Below are 20,540 nucleotides of genomic sequence, written 5' to 3' on the forward strand. Positions count from 1 at the left end.
CAGAATGAGAACAAAAAATGAAGAAACAGAAGAGTGACCTCAAGGTCAACACTTTAAGGAGGAAAATGAAAGCCAAACAAAGGAGGAAGAACCAGGATTCTCATTAGAGATCTTAGATGCCTTTTGATTGAAGTCTGAAAAACCCTACTGTTGCCATGCTAAATTAAACATAAAACAGTAGTACAGATTTTCTCTCTCTTGTTCCTTTAAGTTGATAAGCAGTATTTGATATACAGAGACTATTTTCTTATTTGTTTTTAGTGGGGTCATTCCAGAAGCGCATACTAGAGATGTTGTGTTTAATTGATATTATGGTTTTTAAAAGCCTCTTCAGTTTGCCAAGCCAAAATCCGTATTGCAATACCTTCGCAATTACATTATTGTTTTTGTAATGTGGAATCAAGAAATCACTAGCAGAAATTCCTCTTTGCCTCACAAAAGTAATGCTGCATCACAGTATGAACAACTTCCAGGAAAAGCATTTGACCACACTGATGCAACCGATACAAGTGACTTAAACACCCAAGCATGGAAAGTTTTGATGGATAGCTACTATAAATACAGTTTACTATGTAATTGTAAGAAATACACTTTTTCTCTCGTGCATTTCAAATCAATAGCCAGATGGAAGGGACAACGCTTTTTCAATAAAATGATTTTTTTTTTCTTTCAGTATACATACTACCGTTTGAACTTCTTGTTAACCTAGCCATCAGATGCCTCAATTAAAGCTTACCTAAAAACCTTCTGTGGTCGATACGTGTAGTTTACTCAAAATAAAATATTAGAAGTTTTTTAAATGTTTATGCTGTAAAAATAACATTCCAAAGATTACTACAAGTAGGAGTTTCTTGAATATGAGCCAGGAAAAATAACTATTGCAGTTTAAATATCTACAGAAACAATGGACTGAGAGACGCAGGTGGGTTTTGCTACTCTGAAATTTAAGGTTTCTTATTCAAAATTCAAAACTACAACACTAATTTATGCTTATTAGTGAAAAAAATGCAGTAACAGGAAAGCTTGGACTTCACATACCAAGGAACAAGTAACTACACAACTAATTCTAATTTCTAGTCAGCCACTCGATGGATTTAATTTAGGACATCGTACTTCAAATATAGCAGAAAAAAATAACATTGTTTCTGGAACAGCAAACCTCACAAACAGTCAAGGTCCTTAACCACAGGCTTTCAGTCATTTACATGCTTTTGATTTGTTCTTTCTGACCTCTGAGTCAGGAAGTCAGGTGTGACCAGCAGTATTAAGTAGCTTTGCCATCCATTATGTAGGAGGAATGAACACTTGCCTTGACTGCAATTAGGTCATCAGCTTAGATGTGACAGATTCTTTGCAGAATGGAAGAACGACATGAAGATCAATTCCTCAATTAAAACAGGAATCTCTCCAAAACAGGCAACACTTCATTTATGCTACATATTAACTCCCAACTTTCTTCATAAAAGAATAAAAGATATCTCTTCCAGAATAACCTCATCTCCTTTCTTTCTCTAGATTAGTTTGCAAACTTGTAAACGTTGTCCTCCTTTGCTACAAATGAAGAGCGCAAAATGAAAGTTTGCCACTACACACATAGAGTTATTGCCTCCCTTCACTGCTAGATTGACCAAAGCCAGCTCTGAAAGTTTTTTCTGAATTTTTATAGGCATGTCTGCACTGGACTAGTAGAGGCATATATACCTAGTACATCCAGGATCTGCACCTCAGCCAGAAAGTGCAAGATGAAGGTCACTAATCCACTCTATGAAAGAGTTCCAGTCTGTCCTTAAAACCAGGACTTGTTAAAACCTCTGTCTTCTATCAACTTGAAAACTTCTCAACCTGTCCCATTCCCAAGTATGTCTGACTCTTCTACCCTCTCTTCTCCTGCCTACACACCTTGCCCAAGCGATACTAGCCCAAGTCTCCTGCCCCATGTGTTGTTCTGCTTTTACTTGGGAATCAACAATAAAGAGTATGAGAATATGTGTAGGAATATAAAGCACTTACTCCCAAATATTTCTAAGATCATCTAAACTATTATTAGTATTTAAAAGCTGACTAAAATGATATTAAATTTATAATTACTTTGTCTAACAAAAGTCCTGGGTAAAAATTTACTGAGAAAACTGTCAAAACCCCAACTTAATTATTTCCTGGTATGCTACGTACTGAATGTGGAAAGAAGAGGCAGTAAAGAACTCTTCCTTTTATAACCTTGTTCTACGAACATTTACAGCAACAAGAAATACAGGTACTCCAATAACACACAACTTACGGAAGTTAACCATGACAAACAGAAGTCACCTGGAAAAAATATAACTTATTGACATGCGTCTTGAGAAGTTACACAAATAAGAAAAAAACACCACACTTAATTCTCTTCTGAACTTGCCCAATGGATGCAGGTGCCTCAAAAAGAGCACATAAAATACAGAGACTTTTATCCCCTCTTTACATAGCAGCATATAAGAAAGTATGTGCTTACTCTGTTTAATAAATCAATTTCTTCCTTCAGCTTTCCAATTAGTTCCTCTTTGTCCTGTGTCATCTTCATTAATCTCGCATTTTCCTGTCTCTCCTTTGCAAGTTCCTAAAACCAGAATATGCAATGAAGTTTGAAATGTAATTTGGGGCTTTAAGAGAGAGTTTTAAGTTATTACCATTTAAAACAAAGAAGAAAAACCCACACACACTTACCTGTAATTCCTTTTCTACAGCAAGTCAAACCCACATCTTCAAGCCCTTACATTTCAAGGAGCTAAAAAATCATGTCTAAGAAAATATTTTACCCACAGCAAACCTGTGTGATACTTCTGATTCCAGAGATTATTTAATTAATATTTAACTTAAGCATGAACCCAAATTGGATAGGGGCCCAAACCAGAAATAAATCTGAAGTATCAGCTTCCAAATTTGTTACATTGGCAGAGTTAGTCCTCCTTTTTTGTTTGTTTGTTGTTGGGGTTTTTTTGGGTTTTTGGTGGTTGTTTTTTATACTACCATTAACAAGGAATGAAGACTCACTGTTAGATCTGTGGGTCTGAATGCGAGAAAAAAAATGAAAACGTCCATTAGGAATTCAGTAGATCAGGGTTCAGGATACTGAAAGAAAGCCCTTAAATGTTCCTCTATTTTCTGTGGCACTGGCAATTAAATTATTTCAGAAGTAAGCTGATTTGGTAGGGAGGATTAAGGTGTACTTGGCTCAAATCAGGCTTCCCGAAGTCTTTTTAAAAAAAAATAATTAATTTCTACAAAATATGTTTTATTTTCATCCTTTCCAAAAAAGATCTATTCAAATTGTGTTTACTCAGTAACTTTCATCCATACAAATTCAAGACTATTTGGCAAGTTACCCACAAAAATCCACTTCAGAGGAAGACAGAGAAGCCAGTAATAGATTACACAGATGACATTATTTAGTAAAATACTGGTTTAGGTGAAAAACACAGCTTTAACATTATTACATTTTCCCAAAATTGTTTGTATGAAGGATGTCTGAAGAAATGAAAACTTTGTTTAAAATATGTATTTTAAATGTTTAAAACTTTAACAAACAACTGGATAGAAATTAAATTTTATAATATTTCAGTACATTAAAAAAGTCCAAAATAAGAAATAGATCAAAACCAGGCTTGCTAGTTTTCTGAACAGCCAGTGAGCCCCTCCTTCCCTCAAGTTATTGACCCTGTGATGGTGTGTCACAAGGTATACAAGAAATACACAGAGCACTGCTGGCTCTCTAAGTGTATTATCTTCACCTCAACTATTTCTCACTTATACACCAAATGAAAACTAAACATCTGTGATTAGAAAGTTCACATTCTTCTTAGTCAGTCTGACTCTTTCTACATTTTTATAGACATAACTATCTGTACGTCAAGCATTTAGCATCGCTTCTGTGTATTTTACTGGTAAGATTTCCCCACGGAGTTTCAAAGGTACTTTAATTCAGATATATGCCATGCAGATATTAGTTGGTACTTACCCTTTCAAGTTCCTCAATCCTCTTTTCCAAAGCATTACTTGGTACAGAACTGCCAGAAGGATTTGCATCCCTGCTGTATCTGCTGTAAGTTGTCCTGTCTGTTCGGGAGTATCTATTGGGAGCATCGTCTTCTGGTGCATTAGCTGTGCTACAAAGGCAAAGAGCAAAGCAGACACCTATTTATATATTTAACAAAATGGAAATGGTAGAAGTAACAAGAAGTGCTTTCTAAAGCACTCAATAGGTCAGTCTAATAAACTGCAGAGAACTTATTTCACAGCTCTTATGATGCTAAGAACTCACAAAATTCACTGCCTCAGGGAGTCAAAAACTTGGATAATGCAGCTCTCATCACATACGTAATCAACTTTAAACACATACTTACACTTACCCTATCTTACTTTTAAAGTTTTATGAACTGTGCACATTAAAACCCAAGCTAAACAACTTTATTTTAAAAAGTAAAGTACCACTATGGAATTTAAACCAAGCACCTTTTTAAGTAGATGAAAACATACAAGGATGAAAAACAAGTTCATGTCCAAAATGTAAGAAACTTATACCTATCAACTGACTTTTCAGGAACTATGGATACGGCCTGTAAGGAACTGGAAAGCAAACCAAAGTGAGAAAGTGATGTGGCCCAACACATTAATTTTATGCCATTTCCAAGTATTTTACTTCAGAACTTGGATACACACCAGTTTGTCATAGGTCAGTTGGTAGGCACTCACTCATTAACTGGTGGTACGTTTTTTGTTTTCGATCATGTGTCTATTCCTTAAAAATCACTGCCATGGAATCTTAACAGATAAGCATTGCAAATGCACATAGGCTAGTTTTAAAAAAAGCTTACAGGTTCTCCGTTATGATTGCTATGTACAAAAACAGTGCTAATTTAAAAATACATATGAGAAGTCAATCATTTTCAAAGTCACAAGTTTAACACTGTGCTTCCCATAGCTATTTACTTCCTAATAGCAATGTTATTTACCTTCAATGTAGAATATAATGAGTAATTAAGAGCAGCAGAACAGAATGCCCTGGGACCAGGCAGAGATATACAGATCTTTTCCTTCTCAATCCATGAAAACCGTATACTTCTCAGACTTTGAAAATATACAGCTAAACAGCAAAAGAGAAAAGTGGAAAAAAAACCCACACAGAAAGAAAGGAGGGGGGGGAACACCCAATTTGTTCAGTCTTCAGCAGGAGAGCTAGAATGGAGGTACTCAAAAGCCATCTGGACATGATCCTGGGCAACCAGCTTTAGGTGGCCCTGCTTGAGCAGGGGGGTTGGACCAGATTCCTTCCAGAGGTCCTTGCCAACCTCAACAAGTCCATGATTCTGTGAAATCACACAGCTGAAATATGTATACAATGGTTTTCTAGAGCACTTAGGGAAAGAATGAAAAGCACTACGAGTATCCCTACAACATTTCCTTTAAAACATAGAAGAGTATATGATTAATGTGTTCATTTAACAGTTTTGCATTTCATAACTCTAGAAAACCCCTACTGACAATGTGCAAATCTAGATGGATACAGTGCAAATCAAAAGCAGGAGCGTCTGGCAAAAGGCTGTCTTTTCATGGATATAAATACTGTTTTGCTCCAGTATGTGTGAAGTTTCCAAGGCACACTGACACAATTGTAAGGAATTTTGTAGCTTAATGTTATTACCATATTTAGCACTGTTTATTCTTCATCTAGAAGATTTTTTTAAAAAACATTTCTAGGACCGGATACGCATGTTGCAACACAAAATAAGAGAAATATTTTAGCTTAACTCTATAAATTCTAGATTATTTAGCTTTCTGAGAGATGTGCTGTTTCATGCTGCTAACGTCTCAAGGATAGACCACACGAAAAAGGCTCAATTTTTCATCACTCAGAAAATGAACCCTTTTGCCAATATACTGGAGTATCTCAACTCAGCTCCAGCGAGTGATAGTGGCAGATGCTCCTACAGGAAAGTTAGAGGAAAGAATACCTAGATAGGACGGGTTTCATTAGTACTGAAAATTAAGACATTTTCAGTATTTTCCCCAAAACTCACTCAAAAATTTCCTCACCTATTCCACTGGGGAGCAGACCCTACTGAATACATTCCTTTTCAGTATCAGCAAGTACAAAGGACATATCATGAAGACTTCTAGGAAACAGGATTTTAAAAAAACATTTAAGGAGGCATTAGTATATAACCTAACACAAGGAATGTGCCAGATACAAAGTTGGTTATAACAGCCAAAATAACAAGTGTCCAGTACACAGCAACAGCAAAAAAGGTACCATATGAGACACAGTAGACATATCTTTTGCAAAGAATGAAATTTTAGTCTTCATATACAATGTCACTTTGTGAGCCTTAAATAAAAAGGAAAACTAATCTAGAATAACAGTATCACTGAAATTGGTGTCTATACTTTACTAAGAGAAAATACCTATCCATCAGCCCCAACAAAGATATCTCTATGGAAATAAACCTTTGTGTGTGTGTGTGTGTGTGTGTGTGTGTATATATACACATATAAAATCTAGTTTATATTTATAAACATGCAACAACCATACTAATACTACTAATAATAATCTGTCCAAACTGAAGAGCCTTGTATACTACTAAGAAAACAAACTGGGTTTATGCCTTCTTTTGGGGGAGAGGAGAAAAGTATATGCATGTGACAGCAGAACCCGTTTAGTTTGAGACTGCAGCTGAAACCTTGCTTCCTCTGCTTCCCAACTGAAGAAAGGTTTACAAATACTTGCAACTTGGAAGTTGCTGGAATCTCACAAAAGGTATGAAAGAAAAGAAAGCCTACTGTCAGTAGATGTACATTGGGTAAAAGATGTCATTAGAACCAGATGAAAATGATAAGAGTTCTGCAAGTTGAAAAAATTTAGAGTCACTGCTCAAGAATGCAGTTCAAAACGTATTCCACTTTTTAGCATTCAAATAACTTATGCACATATGACTGTTTTAACACTTGCAGTTGAAACATCTAGCCACAGGCTATGGCTGCAGAAAACAGTATTTTTTAAATTATTTTTCAAGAAGAATATCTGAGATTGTATTTGTAGACACATGTACACTGGATCAGAGTGCCCACTCAGAGAGCAGCAAATGAGAACGCATCTGGATAAAAACATCCCTCACTACTGCTTCAGAAGGGCATGTTTGACAAGATGTTTAACAAAATTCAACTTGTTGTTCCATCAGCTTACTTCCAATTAGCCGCTATCAAAAGCTCATTTTAAACATGTATTCCTGTACTAGAATGCTGAAAAAAGCAAACACTTTTGCAACTTAGTAAGATTTGCTTTTCCAACCTTTTTTTGTCTGTACTTAAATAAAAATCATATAGCAAAATCAACCCACATCACAGTTTGACTCTTACACAGAAACAAAAGGTGTTTTTCAGAATTATGTTCTAGTTATTTCCATTAATATAAAATAAAATTATTTATTCACACAGGGTCAGGTTTAACAGCAATATTACAGAAATGTGGAGTAAATCTTGCTCCTTCCAATGTCTTCCCAAAGTACTGCCCAAATTACAATTTCATCCAATTAAAGTCACCTAGTCAAAAGCAGATTTCATTGATTTCAACTCCAACACTTTTTTTTTTTTTTATTGTCAGAATCTTGTAACTATTGTAACTATACTTGATTTGGAAACTCTTAATTAAATTATGTCACTGAAATCCAGCCGGTTGCTGACAGCTTCTTTGGAAGAATGAGCAAAAGACAGTATTTCTAAATAGGCCACCTTGGACTTCTGTTACTTCAGACTGCTTAAACCAAGTCCACGGCTTTCAGAGCTGAGCTGAGGAAAGGCAGTCTTGTCTTCTCTACGGCGGCACGTTCCCAGCCTCCTCCACTTTTCCTGGCTCTGGCCTTCAGGTGACTGAGTAGGAAACCATTCAAAGAGCTGATGCAGCAATCCAGCAGCCCAGCAAAGGAAGCCATCGACTTTCAGACACAGTGGCTCCCTGAAGCATCACCCTGTCCAGCTGCACGAGCACTGACAACAAGGGACAGCGAGGGACTGCAGCCGACTCAACTTAGACCATCAAAAACTTCTGCAGAAATAAACACTACATGTTTCTGCCTTCTCGTAACATCAGCATTGGCTGAAAAGGGGATACAAAAGTCAAGAAAAGCACCTCGAGTGACCTCCATCTATTTGAAGTGTTCATACCTGCACAGCAGAGGTCCTGACGTAACAAGCGAGATGAGACAATGCTTCAACAGCCAACCCTCGCTGCAGAACTCCCAAACACAGGCAAGCAGGCAAGTCTGGGCATAGTGTTATGAAATGGTACTTTGCAGCTGTATTATTTTTTTTTTAATTAGTGAGACCAAGATTAGTATGATGGAATGTAAATTGTTGTACTTTAAAATTTGTAGTAATCTAAAAACACTGAGCAAGACAATTTCAGCAGCACTCTAACATTTCCTTCAGAGCACCTCTAATCAGTGCTCTGAAGCACTAGCTTCTTCTCTTCTTGTGATCTCTTCATCCTCATCGATTTTTCAACTCTTGCATTAATGTTAAACTTGAGTACAATGTAGTCTTTTAGAAGCAGTGGGCAAGGGTCTCTACCTGTTGGGTTCCATGTTAGTGTGCCATACCACCCTAAAAGAGGGGGAACAAACCCCAAAAAACCCCAAACCCAACTCTCTGACATTTTGCCTGGAAGCCATGAAGCCATACCATATTGTATTCATTTCAACTAATAAACAAACATGTAAGGGGAACACACCCCTGAACCACTAAGAGATTTTAATCTAACTCTTTCTGTAAACTGATCCAGCCTGATCTGTCTGATCCATGAACCATGCAAAAATCTTCTGAGTTATTTTAAATCCTGATTTGCAAGGTTTTCTTTTCAATTTAAGACCATTCTAAAAAAGACACTAAATTGGTTCAAAAGCTAGTAGACAGTCTTAAAAATAAGCTGCTGAAACAAATTCTCTGTGCTTATAAAAATATTCCTATGTTCACATACATATCTTGCTCTACTATTATTAGCAAGCAAACTTTTTAGTTCACAGAACACCAAGAGAAACCTAATTCACGTTTACATGTAGATTACGCTCATATATTTCAATAAACAGAATACATTTTGTCATTCTCTTGAGAAATCAGTGATGACACCAACTATGCTGACAGCATCAGACCAGAATGAGAAAACCATTCTTGCTAATGGCAATGTTGCTTTAAAATAACTACTCACAAAGCAGTGCAAAAACTGGTAGACCCAGTTACAATAATAGTGGCTTGGAATGGCCAAGATGAGGCGTATCACATTAAGAAAAGCCTACAGAAAAATGAAAGATGAGGAAGTTGATATAGGCTATTACAACTGAAGGATACCTACACATTTTAATCACATGAAGCTCACAGTCAGATCAGATGGCTGATCACAGTTCCCAAATACTCTCACGAACATGTCCTGTGGCCTTCATGTCAGCATGACCTTGAAGATCCTGGTCACGCTTTTAATAGATCTTACAGTACCACTCCAGATCACAACAGAACCATCACTTCCTTTTGAAAATATTTTATGCCGTTGATCATGCAACTACAAAGGAACCCCTCCACAAACTTTTGGGGTGCAAGTGAGGGAATTTTGGAAGTAAATTCAGAAGGCGGACTACGATTATAGACCAAGATCCTCATCCCAAACTTTTACTTTGCTGCATAAGGAGACAGGCTCAGTTTGTCCAAGTCAGCCAGAACAGAAGTAGAATAACACATCAGAAGCCAGCAGGGTTCATTTGTAAACATGTCTACCAGTCAATGGACACTCAGTGAAACGGGTTTCTTAGCAATGTCATATAAATGTTTAACCATGGATTGCTGCATCCATATAAGGCAAAGTAGCCAGTGTTTCTGATTAAATAGGTAGTAAAATCTGTGCAATTCCTTTGAGCCCCGGAACATATTGAGAGAACAGCGATTCCATGAAAACACACAGCACAGATCCTCCTCTGCTCTTAAGCCTCTCTCGTCTTGTTAGGTTCAGGAGTCTGGGTATCTCAACGTAGACAAGAGAATAGCTATATGGGAAGGGAAAGAGAAGGTACTGGAAGCCCGGGATGGTATCAGCAACCCAGGACTAGAAGTCAGAAGAGGACAGAGGGAAGGGGCAAACAAGCCAAACATTGTCCAAACAGAAGAGAACTCTGGTCCTGACTCCTCTAGCACTCACACCAGAAAGCAAAGCCACTGGGAGACATACTTTGTTCAAGTACTCTTACCTGAAAAATTACTTCAGGGGAAATAGAAATTTTCAAATATAGGGGGAAACCAATAGATACTGTTAACTCTAATCACAGTGGGCATTGTACACCTCATGGAAATACAGTTAGAATAAAACCCACTTAGTATTTGTGAGCACTGGGCGCTGTGCTGACTTCACAGGAAAAATAATCCCTTCTTTTCAACATGAGGTTTGAAGACTGCACAATGACTAAGATAGATGGCAACATATGTAACAAAATGTTGAACAGCAGCTCACAGCAAGTCAGATTCCTCCTGAACGCGATGCCAGTCCTGAGGGGGAAAGTTGACAAACAAAGAACCTACATCCCACACATAACTAAAGCTGACTGAACAAACACTGCACAAACAAGTCTTATTTTAGCATTTTCTAGCTTTGGAGTCTCCTATTTTTGCAATGCTAATGCAAAGCATTAGTTTATTTTCAAATAAGCTATGAATGTGGCTGTGCAAACTTCTATTTATTACCACCACGCACACAACCAAGTTTTTGCAAGTGAGTATATACAGCATGTGAACAGAGTAAAGATAAGGGTTATGAAAACCACAAATCCCTATGACACACACGGCTAAGTATTCAGGAGTTACAAATAGCACAGAAAATCTGCACAGAGACTGAAGAGGAAGTGGAGACTGAATTAAAATGTGTTTGATTAATAAGAAAGTAATCATGAAATTATATAGTCATTAAGGTTGTGACAGTAAGTCCACCCATTCCGCAGTGACAAAGTGATTAAAAAAAACAACCCTACAGCAATAAAAAGCATCACTCAATTAGGTTTATGAAAACCCAGGAATATAAATATAAAAGACAGCACCACACTAAGAAACCTAAAGCATAACAGGATAGGTTATTATTTTTTTACAACGAGGGTGGTGAGGCACTGGAACAAGTTGCCCAAAGAGGTTTTGGATGCCCCATCCCTGGAGGTGTTCAAAGTCAGGTTGGATGGGGCTTTGAGCAACCTAATTTAGCAAAAGATGTCCCTGCCCATGGCAGGGGGGTTGAACTTTGATCTTTGAAGGCCCCTTCCAACCCAAACCATTCTATGATTCTATAAGTGAACAAGTCTGAGGGGTGGAAAATACACCAGTGAAGGCTAGATAATTGTAGGTGCTCTTTGCGCTTACTTCTACAGCCAGGATGTACATACACAGATGAATTAACCACCTACACATTTTACCTGAGTAAAGAGTATCTAAAAGAGACTACATTCATGTGTCAAATAAAACTATGTTTACACAAATGCCTTGCTTCGGTTGATGTTATTTTAGACCCCATGCTACCATGACATTTTCCTAATAATTGTGATAGCTGTGTCAATATTAATTCCACATGGGCAAAAATTGCACACATTGGTCAGGTGCGTCAAGAGCTTCTGAAATATTTTCCTGATTTAAGAACTTGAGTAATGCCCAGGGTAACACTTGGCTCAAAGACAAACAAACAGGACATGCTACATGTGGGCAGCATCCCCTACAAATGAGACAGTAGTATGACAAAAGCATAGAAATTTCTTTTGATATTACTGTGGAGAGCAACAAAATTATCTTCCTGTATTAAACTTCAGAAGACGGTGGTTCATAAATTAACTGTGAAACCGCTAGCTCCTAGGTAACATGTAGTCAAGTTAGATATTTGCTTGGGAAACGTCTGCAATAGTAAACCCAGCAGAATAACAGCTGAATTTATTTTAAAATAGTAACATAATAGAGAGGTTTGGATAAGTTTACTGCATCTCTCAGGTCCTTACCCCAAAATCAGGCTATGTATCTACAGTAGCAGTATGATGGCCTCTACTACAACCACCCATTTTAATCAGTTTTATTTCTAGCAGAACTATGTATGTAAAGAAACGTGTTGTGTACAAAGATAGCATACCTTTTATACCTGCTTGAAACCATCCTGGAGGAGTCCTAAAAGAAACAGAAAGGAAAAACTAATTAACATTTTCCTTGTATTTGTACTTCCAAAATACTTTATCACTCCATCGAAAATGAAGCCTGCAGTTAAGAGCAGGAGGCCAATGCCTCAAACAGCTGCTGTGCAACTCAGTTTTGCACTATTTTGCTGTCAGGAATAAAGAGAACACCAGTATTGTTGTCACCATGTTACTGCTTCTGAACACCAGCTCACAACCCTTAAATGACAGCTTCTGGTTACGTCTTAAAACTGGATGCACGTACTCCATCCCCCAGCATCCAGAACATGCAGCTACCAAAACTGCATACACCCTGCCACCAGTATACCATCACTACCACTACTAATACAGGAACGCTTGTGCAGTTTGATAGCTGTTCATCTAATTGTCCAAGAGCAGCAGAGCAAAACTGTTGGCACCATGGCTGTCCTTCTGGACTGAAAAAAAAAAAAAAGAACTGAAGCCAGCCAGTAGTCAGGGTTGAGACCCAAACCAATTTATTACATATAAGATGGGTCACAGTAACTACAGGTATGCTCTTCGCCATGCTAACTCAGGTGTTGCAACCTGGGTTACCTCAGTTTCTTTCAGGCTAACTGAAGTGGTCTTCTCCTGGCCTTTGCTGTTAAGCAGCTAGGCTAGAAGTCTGTACTCGGATGTTTCACGCACTCAAATGTCAGTGACTTGTCAAGCTACATTAAGAGAATTTTCAGATCGTTGCTTTCTAAGCACCTGCAAATGCTTAATGTATTCTGACTACAAACTTAAAGAATACTCTGCTTCTCCTTTGACTGCTATTTGGCAATTATTTTAACAACTGAAATAGCAAGAGAGAACACATTTTAAACTTGAGTACAGATTTTACATATGAGTTCGATGGTGCAAGAGCTGTGCATCTGGCCCTTTAAAGACACATATATGGATTACTTGCAGATTACAAGTCTTATTGTATTTTTTTCTAGCTTAAGGTAAAGAATTTCATTACTTTTCAGATTCCCACAATGCAGTAAGATGTTTTCAGTAAGATTACATTTTGTTTGGGGTTGGGGGGTGGTGTTTGTTTTGTTTTTTTCATTTGAAAAAGAAAAAATCCATTACACTGTTATTCTGGCTCTGCAAAGATGGAAACAAAAAGAGCAGTGGGGAAAAGGGCTAATTTATTGTTACACAATCCCTGAAAAAACATTGATGCATTACATACAAATGAGAAAACCTGAAAGAATATATGTGCATCAGTAATGCTATACTTGTAGCTTCCCAATACCAGTGTGATCACATAGAAAAAATTAAGACATGTTTCAACTGGTTAATGATGGCTCAGATTAGATAGAGTAAGCCCACAAATACTTTTTAGGATGTTGTAAGAAGAATATGAACCAATTATTTTATTAGTCATAGAAAAAACTCCCAACAGCATCAGCAAACACTAGGTAAAAAGTCAGGAGAGCATATTTAAGGAATTAATGAACTGAACAATTGCCTTTACTGGAAAAAAATAATGGCAAAGCATGAAATTCTGTCTATTTATGACACGAACTGCAAACAACAGAATAAATGAGCTCTCAAAACAAGATGCAAGAGAAATTCCATCCCCTCCAAAAATCCTACAAAACATTACACTACCACCTTCACTGATCAGTGCATTAATCTTTGTAAGTAAATAAACAAGCTAAAAAATAGGATAAAAAGAATATTCTTTTATTATGTAAAATGAAGTTGACCAAAATATTTGTATTCAGAAACAAAACTTGATCTTAAAGTGCATTTTATTTTATGAACCATTTTCAACTTCTGCAATATGAGCTATACTTTCCCTAATATAAGCAGAAGAACAATATTCAACAAAGTTACATCATGGGAATTACTTAAGGAAACCCACAAAGTGGTGTAAAATTGCTGGTTTAACACTGGTAACTATTTTATCATTGATGACAGCATCTGAAAAGTAGCAATTCACAGCTATGAAACACCAACTGAAATTCACGTCTAAAAGGGCAAGGAAAGAAAATTTTTAAAATTAAAACAGTACCAATGCTATTTTTAAAGTTTACTAGAAGTTTGTTATCTTGAAAGGTCATGGCAGTAGGGGGAGGTTTCTGAGGACTGGAAGGTAGTAAATGGCACTAGATCTAGGGAACTAGAGGCCAGTCCTTACCTCAGTCCCCGAGTAGGTGATGGAACAAATCCTGAAGGACAAGAAGGTGAAATCAGCATGGACATATGAAGGAGAAATCATGCATGACTGACCTGACAGCCGCCTACAACAAGCTGACTGGCTCAGTGGATGAAGGGAGAGCAGATGATGTTTATCTCTATTTTAGCAAGGCTTTCAACACCTTTCCACATAACATATGTATAGGCAAACTGCTGAAATATGGACCAGGTAAGCAGACTGTGAGGTACAATGAGAAGCGCCCAAAGGGCTATGAACAGCAGCACAAAGTCCAGGTGGACGCCAGTCACTTAGCAGGTTGACAGAGGGGCCAGTACTGTTTAACATCTTCATTAACAATCCGAATGATAGGACAAAGTGCACCCTCAGCAAGTTCGCAGACTACACAAAACTTGGATAGGTGGTTAATAATATATCAGAGGGCTGCGCTGCCATGCAGAGGGACACTGACAGGCTGGAAAACGGGCTAACAGAGACCTCGTGAACTTCAAAAAAGGGGAAATGCAAAGTCTTGCACCTGGGGAAGAATAATCCCCAGCACCAGTACACGCTGTGGACCGGTTGGAAAGCTGCTGCACAGAAAAGGCCCCGGGGGTCCTGGTGGACAGCAAGTTGAACATGAGCCAGCAATGCGCCCTTGCAGCAAAGAAGGTCAAGGGCATCCTCAGGATGCACTGCCAGCAGGTCAAGGGAGGTGATCCTTCCCCTCTGCTCAGCTCTGGTGAGAGCAGTGCTAGAGTGCTGGGTCCAGTTCTGGGCTTCTCGGTACAAGACAGACATACTGGAGAGATTCCAGTAAAGGGCCACACAGATGGTGAAAGGTTTGGAACATCTGACACATGAGGAGAAGCTGAGAGTGCTGAGAACATCCAGCCTGGAGAAGAGAATGCTCATGAGGTAACTTGCCATATGTACAAACAGCTGATGGGGTAAAGAAGATGGAGCCATACTCCATTGTGCCAGAGAAAGGATGAGAAGCAAAGGACAGAAGCCAAAATACAGGAAATTCAACTCAAACATAAGAAAAATATTTTCTTACTGTGAGATTAAACACTGGAGCAGGTTGCCCGGAGAGATTATGGAGTTTCTCTCCAGGGAGATAATAAAAACCCATTGGCCACAGTCCTGAGCAATCTGCTATAGTTGACCCTGCTTTGTCTGCAAGGGTTGGACTAGAGACTTCCTGAGATCCCTTCCAGCCTTAATGATTCTGTGCTGCTGCTCTGCTCGTCCGAGTGTTCCATCTGCATTCTTCTCTCAACTTAGTGAGTTTAAGTGAACACATACCTAACATCTGGCAGCTTCAGAGGATTTCATTCTGTCCTGTAATATTGTTGTCTAGGGGCTTGCCCATCTGAACTCTTACAGCCCTCTGTATGTAACGGCCTGGGTTTTAGCTTTAAGACAGTCAGCAACGACTGACAAGGTGATTTGACTCTGATGTATGTGAAGAGATTCAAGTAGTTTCATCTAATATGTTAAGATACAGGTTAACTGTATATGAAAACTGAAATGCCCTATCAGTAATACCAGTCACAGCTCTTGGTGGTGATGGTCTCGGAAACATCCTGGTTGTCCCATTAGCCATAGACAGGTGGTTCAACTCTCTTTTTAAGCTTGGATGGAGAAAGAGAAACATGTAAGTGACCGAGTCCAAATTTTGCCTAACTGTATGTCGACAATTCTTGCCAATAAGGTAGGAACTCTGGGCTCAAAGCTTCCTCGTTTCATATTTTTTAAACAGCTTCTTTTTCAGGAAAATGCTGAAGCCTTGAGGTTACGGCCATGCTTCCTGGTGAACATAAGCCTCTGCTTACAGTGAAAGGCAGAATTCACAAGAAAGGGAGAATTTGCATACGACACTGCAATCTAGTGAAGCACACGTACCCTTGTACAAAGAAATCTCTGGATCTCGGATGCTTGTTTTCTACTCTAGACACCAAAGGGATGCAGCGTATGCATCATACACCCTCAAATTTGCCAAGTCTTTTTCATATAGTAAATGCAAATATAAGGTGTAAAGCAATTCATATACATAGACTTGTACATTTACCTGAACAGAAGACTTCTAAAAGTTTGCCAGTACTATTCAGAAAAGCTAGTTCTTCAGAAGAAGAAAGCTGGGAAAGCAAACAAATGCTCAAGGACAAAGTACACTGCAAATACTCTCATTTGCTACAAATGACAGCTGTTAAAACTAAAATAAAATTTTAAAAAAAAACAACCTAGCCTTTTGTAACAGGTGTTTCTACAGCAAGTATTAGTGGATTTTATTTTTGTAGTTTATGAACAAAAAAGTTAGAAAATACACATCTGATGCATAAAAACAAATTTCCTTTGATAACCAAATTAATACTGCAGATTTGGTAAATTGTGACTTTTATTATTTTGGAATCTCTAATGTAAACGCAAACCAATCATTCTCTAAGGTGATGATGCAAGCACCAGGGAAATATATTATTTATCTCTGTTCTCATGTTATGCAATTTATTTTGTGATGATCCAAGCACCAGGGAAATATATTATTTATCTCTGTTCTCATGTTATGAAATTTATTTTGTGTGTGTTATTTATTCAAAAGTTGCTGGGAACAGGAATATATGTAGTTATACTATGAACAGCATTATGCGTCTATTTATCAAAAATGAATCTAAGCTTTCAGACTATTCAAAAGCTCTTAAAATGAGGCAAACATGTCTTATAATTTAATATCTTGTCTCCTCCACCACTTCTGGAGAAAATAAGGTTGGCAGAAAATGAAGGGGAAGGAGAAAAGAGGGACACCCCTGTTCTGCAAAGAATTAACCTAAAACCAGATGATTAGCCATGTGTATAAATACTAATTTACAAATCTTGCTTATATTCTTTAGTATTTTTAAACTTTGAGTTTCAACCCACGTTTAAAATATCTAGTCATTACTATGAAAATGATTTATTTGTCAAAATAATTGTTTATGAGCAATGAAGAGATCAGTTTATTTGAACGTCTCCCTTTAAGAAATACTCTTTACTGCCTGTGGAAATCCTGAACGGAAAAGCAATCAGTAAAGAAGTAACTCATAAAAAATTATGCTAATGATTTCCTTCATACTGGTGAAAAAACATTGCTGCCAAATGCATCTAACAACATCAGTTCTTCGTCCAGGGTTGAAAACACTTGTTTCAATACAGTATTCAAACAAAGCTTTAAAATTACTTTTACTTCTTGCATATGATCTCTGGCAGCTTGCATTACCTTTTAACAGTATATACTACTGCTAATAAATTATATAATCAAGTAGTCTTGCTCTTCCTCCATCTCAAATGGGAGTTCAGGAACACTGCAGACTGACAATATGTCAGCATTGCTCTAAAAACTGGTCATGCTCCCTTTTTGTCATGTCTTCAAAAGTGTTTGTTCAGCCACGTATTAATGCACAACAGGGTGTGAGCTAAGTGAAAATAACCAACGAAAAAGCAAAGATTTGTCTCATTCCACATGAGTTCCTTCGTCTGATTCACCACACAGCCTAACACACACACGCTTGCTGCACAAGAGAAAGAGAATGTGTAAGGGCAGAAAAGGCAGCTGAGACCATTTCCATTAACGAAACCATTTACTGACAGTTATATTTTTGTCAAACTAGGATGTAAGCAACTTTGCTAACTCCCCTCTCTGCTCCTGGCTCATCTTGGTATTTCATCTGGCCAACACAGAGATTACACAAACAATCTGGTCATCAGGCTTTAAATAAATAGAGTTGTCTGTGTTTACAAGTGTCTGACAAAGATTTCCAGATGTTAAACCAACCCTACCATTACAAATCCACTAGTTAAAATGTACTAACAAACATTGTTTTTAAACATGTACAAACTCTGGAGTCAGCTGGACTATGAAAACGGTTCACTAGGAAACCGTGAAAGACTACTTAAAAGTTTTGCAAACAATTAAAGCAAATTGCCCGGATCAAACCAGCCTGCTAAGCTACACTGGTATATATACTGCCATGTAGAATACCTGCAGTGTTTCAATTTGACTATATACTAGTGTAAATTATGACTACATAATAATATTCCTGCAACATACAAAGTTAAATTTTGACTGAAATTAGGCCATCAAACCAATTTATTTTTTCATATGCAATCCAAATACAGGCTTCCTACAAAGTTTCCTATACGTTCTTCAAGATGTGAGTAAATACGACTTCACTGCATGGAAGAAGGAGGTCTGCTGCGGTTTTCTGCCTTTTTACATATCAAGGAACAGGTAGATTCTATCTCCATTCAGTCAATCAAGTTAACTCCAATCTCCTTTGTGAGTCACACCTTGATTCAACTACATCTATTTTTTTCTTACATTCAGTACAACTTTACATTGCCATTTCCTTGGAAATGGCAGTTACATATCTTCTGAAGTGCAGACAAAGTTTCATTCAGAGATTAAAGTGAGATAACATCTGAATGCATGACAACTAAAAGGCAATCTGATCCTACTACAAACCAGGAATAACTCCAGGTGTGAAAAACAGGAGAGAGAAAGATGAAATATACTTCTTGCCCCTCCCCATCAAAATTCTCCAAAAGCAAGCATCTCTCAGGAGCAATAGAGTCATAGAGATACCATTTACCTTCCATTCCCGATTCTAAACACCTTGAAAATTTCTAGAGATGTTTTTCATGGAATGCAACACAAATTCAACTTTAAATGGACATGCTTTCACCACCCGGGGCGGGGGAAAAACCTCCACTCATTATTTCCACAGAAACCGTTCTTTCCAGAAGCACTCCAAGGTGCTTTCAGTAAGCTTAAAGCAGCAATTATATCACTCAACTATTTGCACCCCTTGTAGCTGTGCACTTTCTAGATCTCTACTTGGACAGAATACTTGTACGTACAAAACCATCCCAGGCTCCTTCTCCTCCCCCCTTATTCTCCTAGCTGCCAAGATTTTAAGTCTATTTCTGAGATTCATTACATTTTATTTTTTCCTGGTGTGGATTTCCTAGAGAAGACTTTAAACACTCTTTGCTCACCCAATAAATCTCTTTTATAAGCTGTCATTCTAAATATGAGCTTTTATTTCTAAAACTGTTAGGAAAGTATGAAGATATCACCACCTATTAATCAGTTACAAAATAAACTGAAACAGGAACCTGGTAAGATTAAACAAAAACAAAAGCTGACCCACTGTTATTAAATAGCCTGACAAAATTTTTCGTATTTTGATCTTCCTTTGATTTGTACTCTGTCAAGTTGGAACCAATACATTTTAGGACAGCCTTGTTTAATTTATATCCAACTGATCTTTTTAAAACATGCCATAATGAATAACACACAACAGAATAAATCTTTGAGAAGGAAAAAGATATTCCTATATTCTGGAGATTAAAATTCAATTGCCAGAACTATTTTGATATTGCGGCACCCAGACACTTAATTCCAGATCAGCAATACAGAACAACCTCTTCCATGCGGAGCAGTTGATGTAGACAAGCAAGACCCCCTCTTAGGGGAAAAGGAAGATACAGTTTCTTTACCTGTGCTAAAGCGAGGAAATTTAAGGTTAATATACCCTCTGGTCACATATTTCTGAAATACCGAGTGATTGATTCAGGTTAGCATTTATAAAAGTGGAAAGACAATGGCATTACAGTCTATAGAAGAATGATGCTTTCTTTAGGAAGGAAGCAATAAGAGAAAATATAAAGGTAAATTCAGTAAGTAAATTAATCTGTCAGAGTGGCTGCCTATATTGGGGGTAGGCAGGCGCAAATGGAAGATCCAAAGTGAAGACACTTCTCCAGATGTAGAGTAACTTAAAAATAAATTAGGGCGGCAGCACCACAAGTTACCAGTTCCCTAGACTGACTTTGAATTTCCCAGGCCCTTTCACTGCAGCCCATTATGAAATCCACGCATCCCATCAAAAAGGTTTCAGGCAGTCTCTTCTATCCCTTGACTATGCAACCCTTTGGGAAGAAAAGCTATTCCAATTCTTTTTTCAGAAGCAAAATCTGAAAACATGTCATTCTCTGTGATGTGTGCGCATTTCTGGACGGTGGATGAATGATGTCCTAGGTGAAAACACCGCAGCTCTTTACCTGACAGAGCAGAGCCTCAGTGAAGTACCATGCGCAGAGCCCGCTCCTGTGCGGGTTTTGCTTTTCTAGAAATCAGCAGCAATGAA

General features: G+C 37.8%; 1 protein-coding gene across 1 annotated transcript in view; it reads right to left on the reverse strand.

Annotated features, from left to right (window-relative positions):
• Window positions 1-20,540, reverse strand: part of PAWR (pro-apoptotic WT1 regulator) — a 79,598-nt gene that overhangs the window by 2,910 nt on the left and 56,148 nt on the right. The window contains exons 3-5 of the mRNA XM_049792447.1: window positions 12,161-12,195; window positions 3,992-4,139; window positions 2,489-2,593 (exon numbers count right to left, since the gene is read on the reverse strand). Coding sequence (XP_049648404.1) covers window positions 2,489-2,593; window positions 3,992-4,139; window positions 12,161-12,195 — 288 coding nt within the window. The remainder of the gene's footprint in view (window positions 1-2,488; window positions 2,594-3,991; window positions 4,140-12,160; window positions 12,196-20,540) is intronic.

This window comes from Accipiter gentilis, chromosome 34, assembly GCF_929443795.1.
Source record: "Accipiter gentilis chromosome 34, bAccGen1.1, whole genome shotgun sequence".
NCBI lineage: Eukaryota > Metazoa > Chordata > Aves > Accipitriformes > Accipitridae > Astur > Astur gentilis.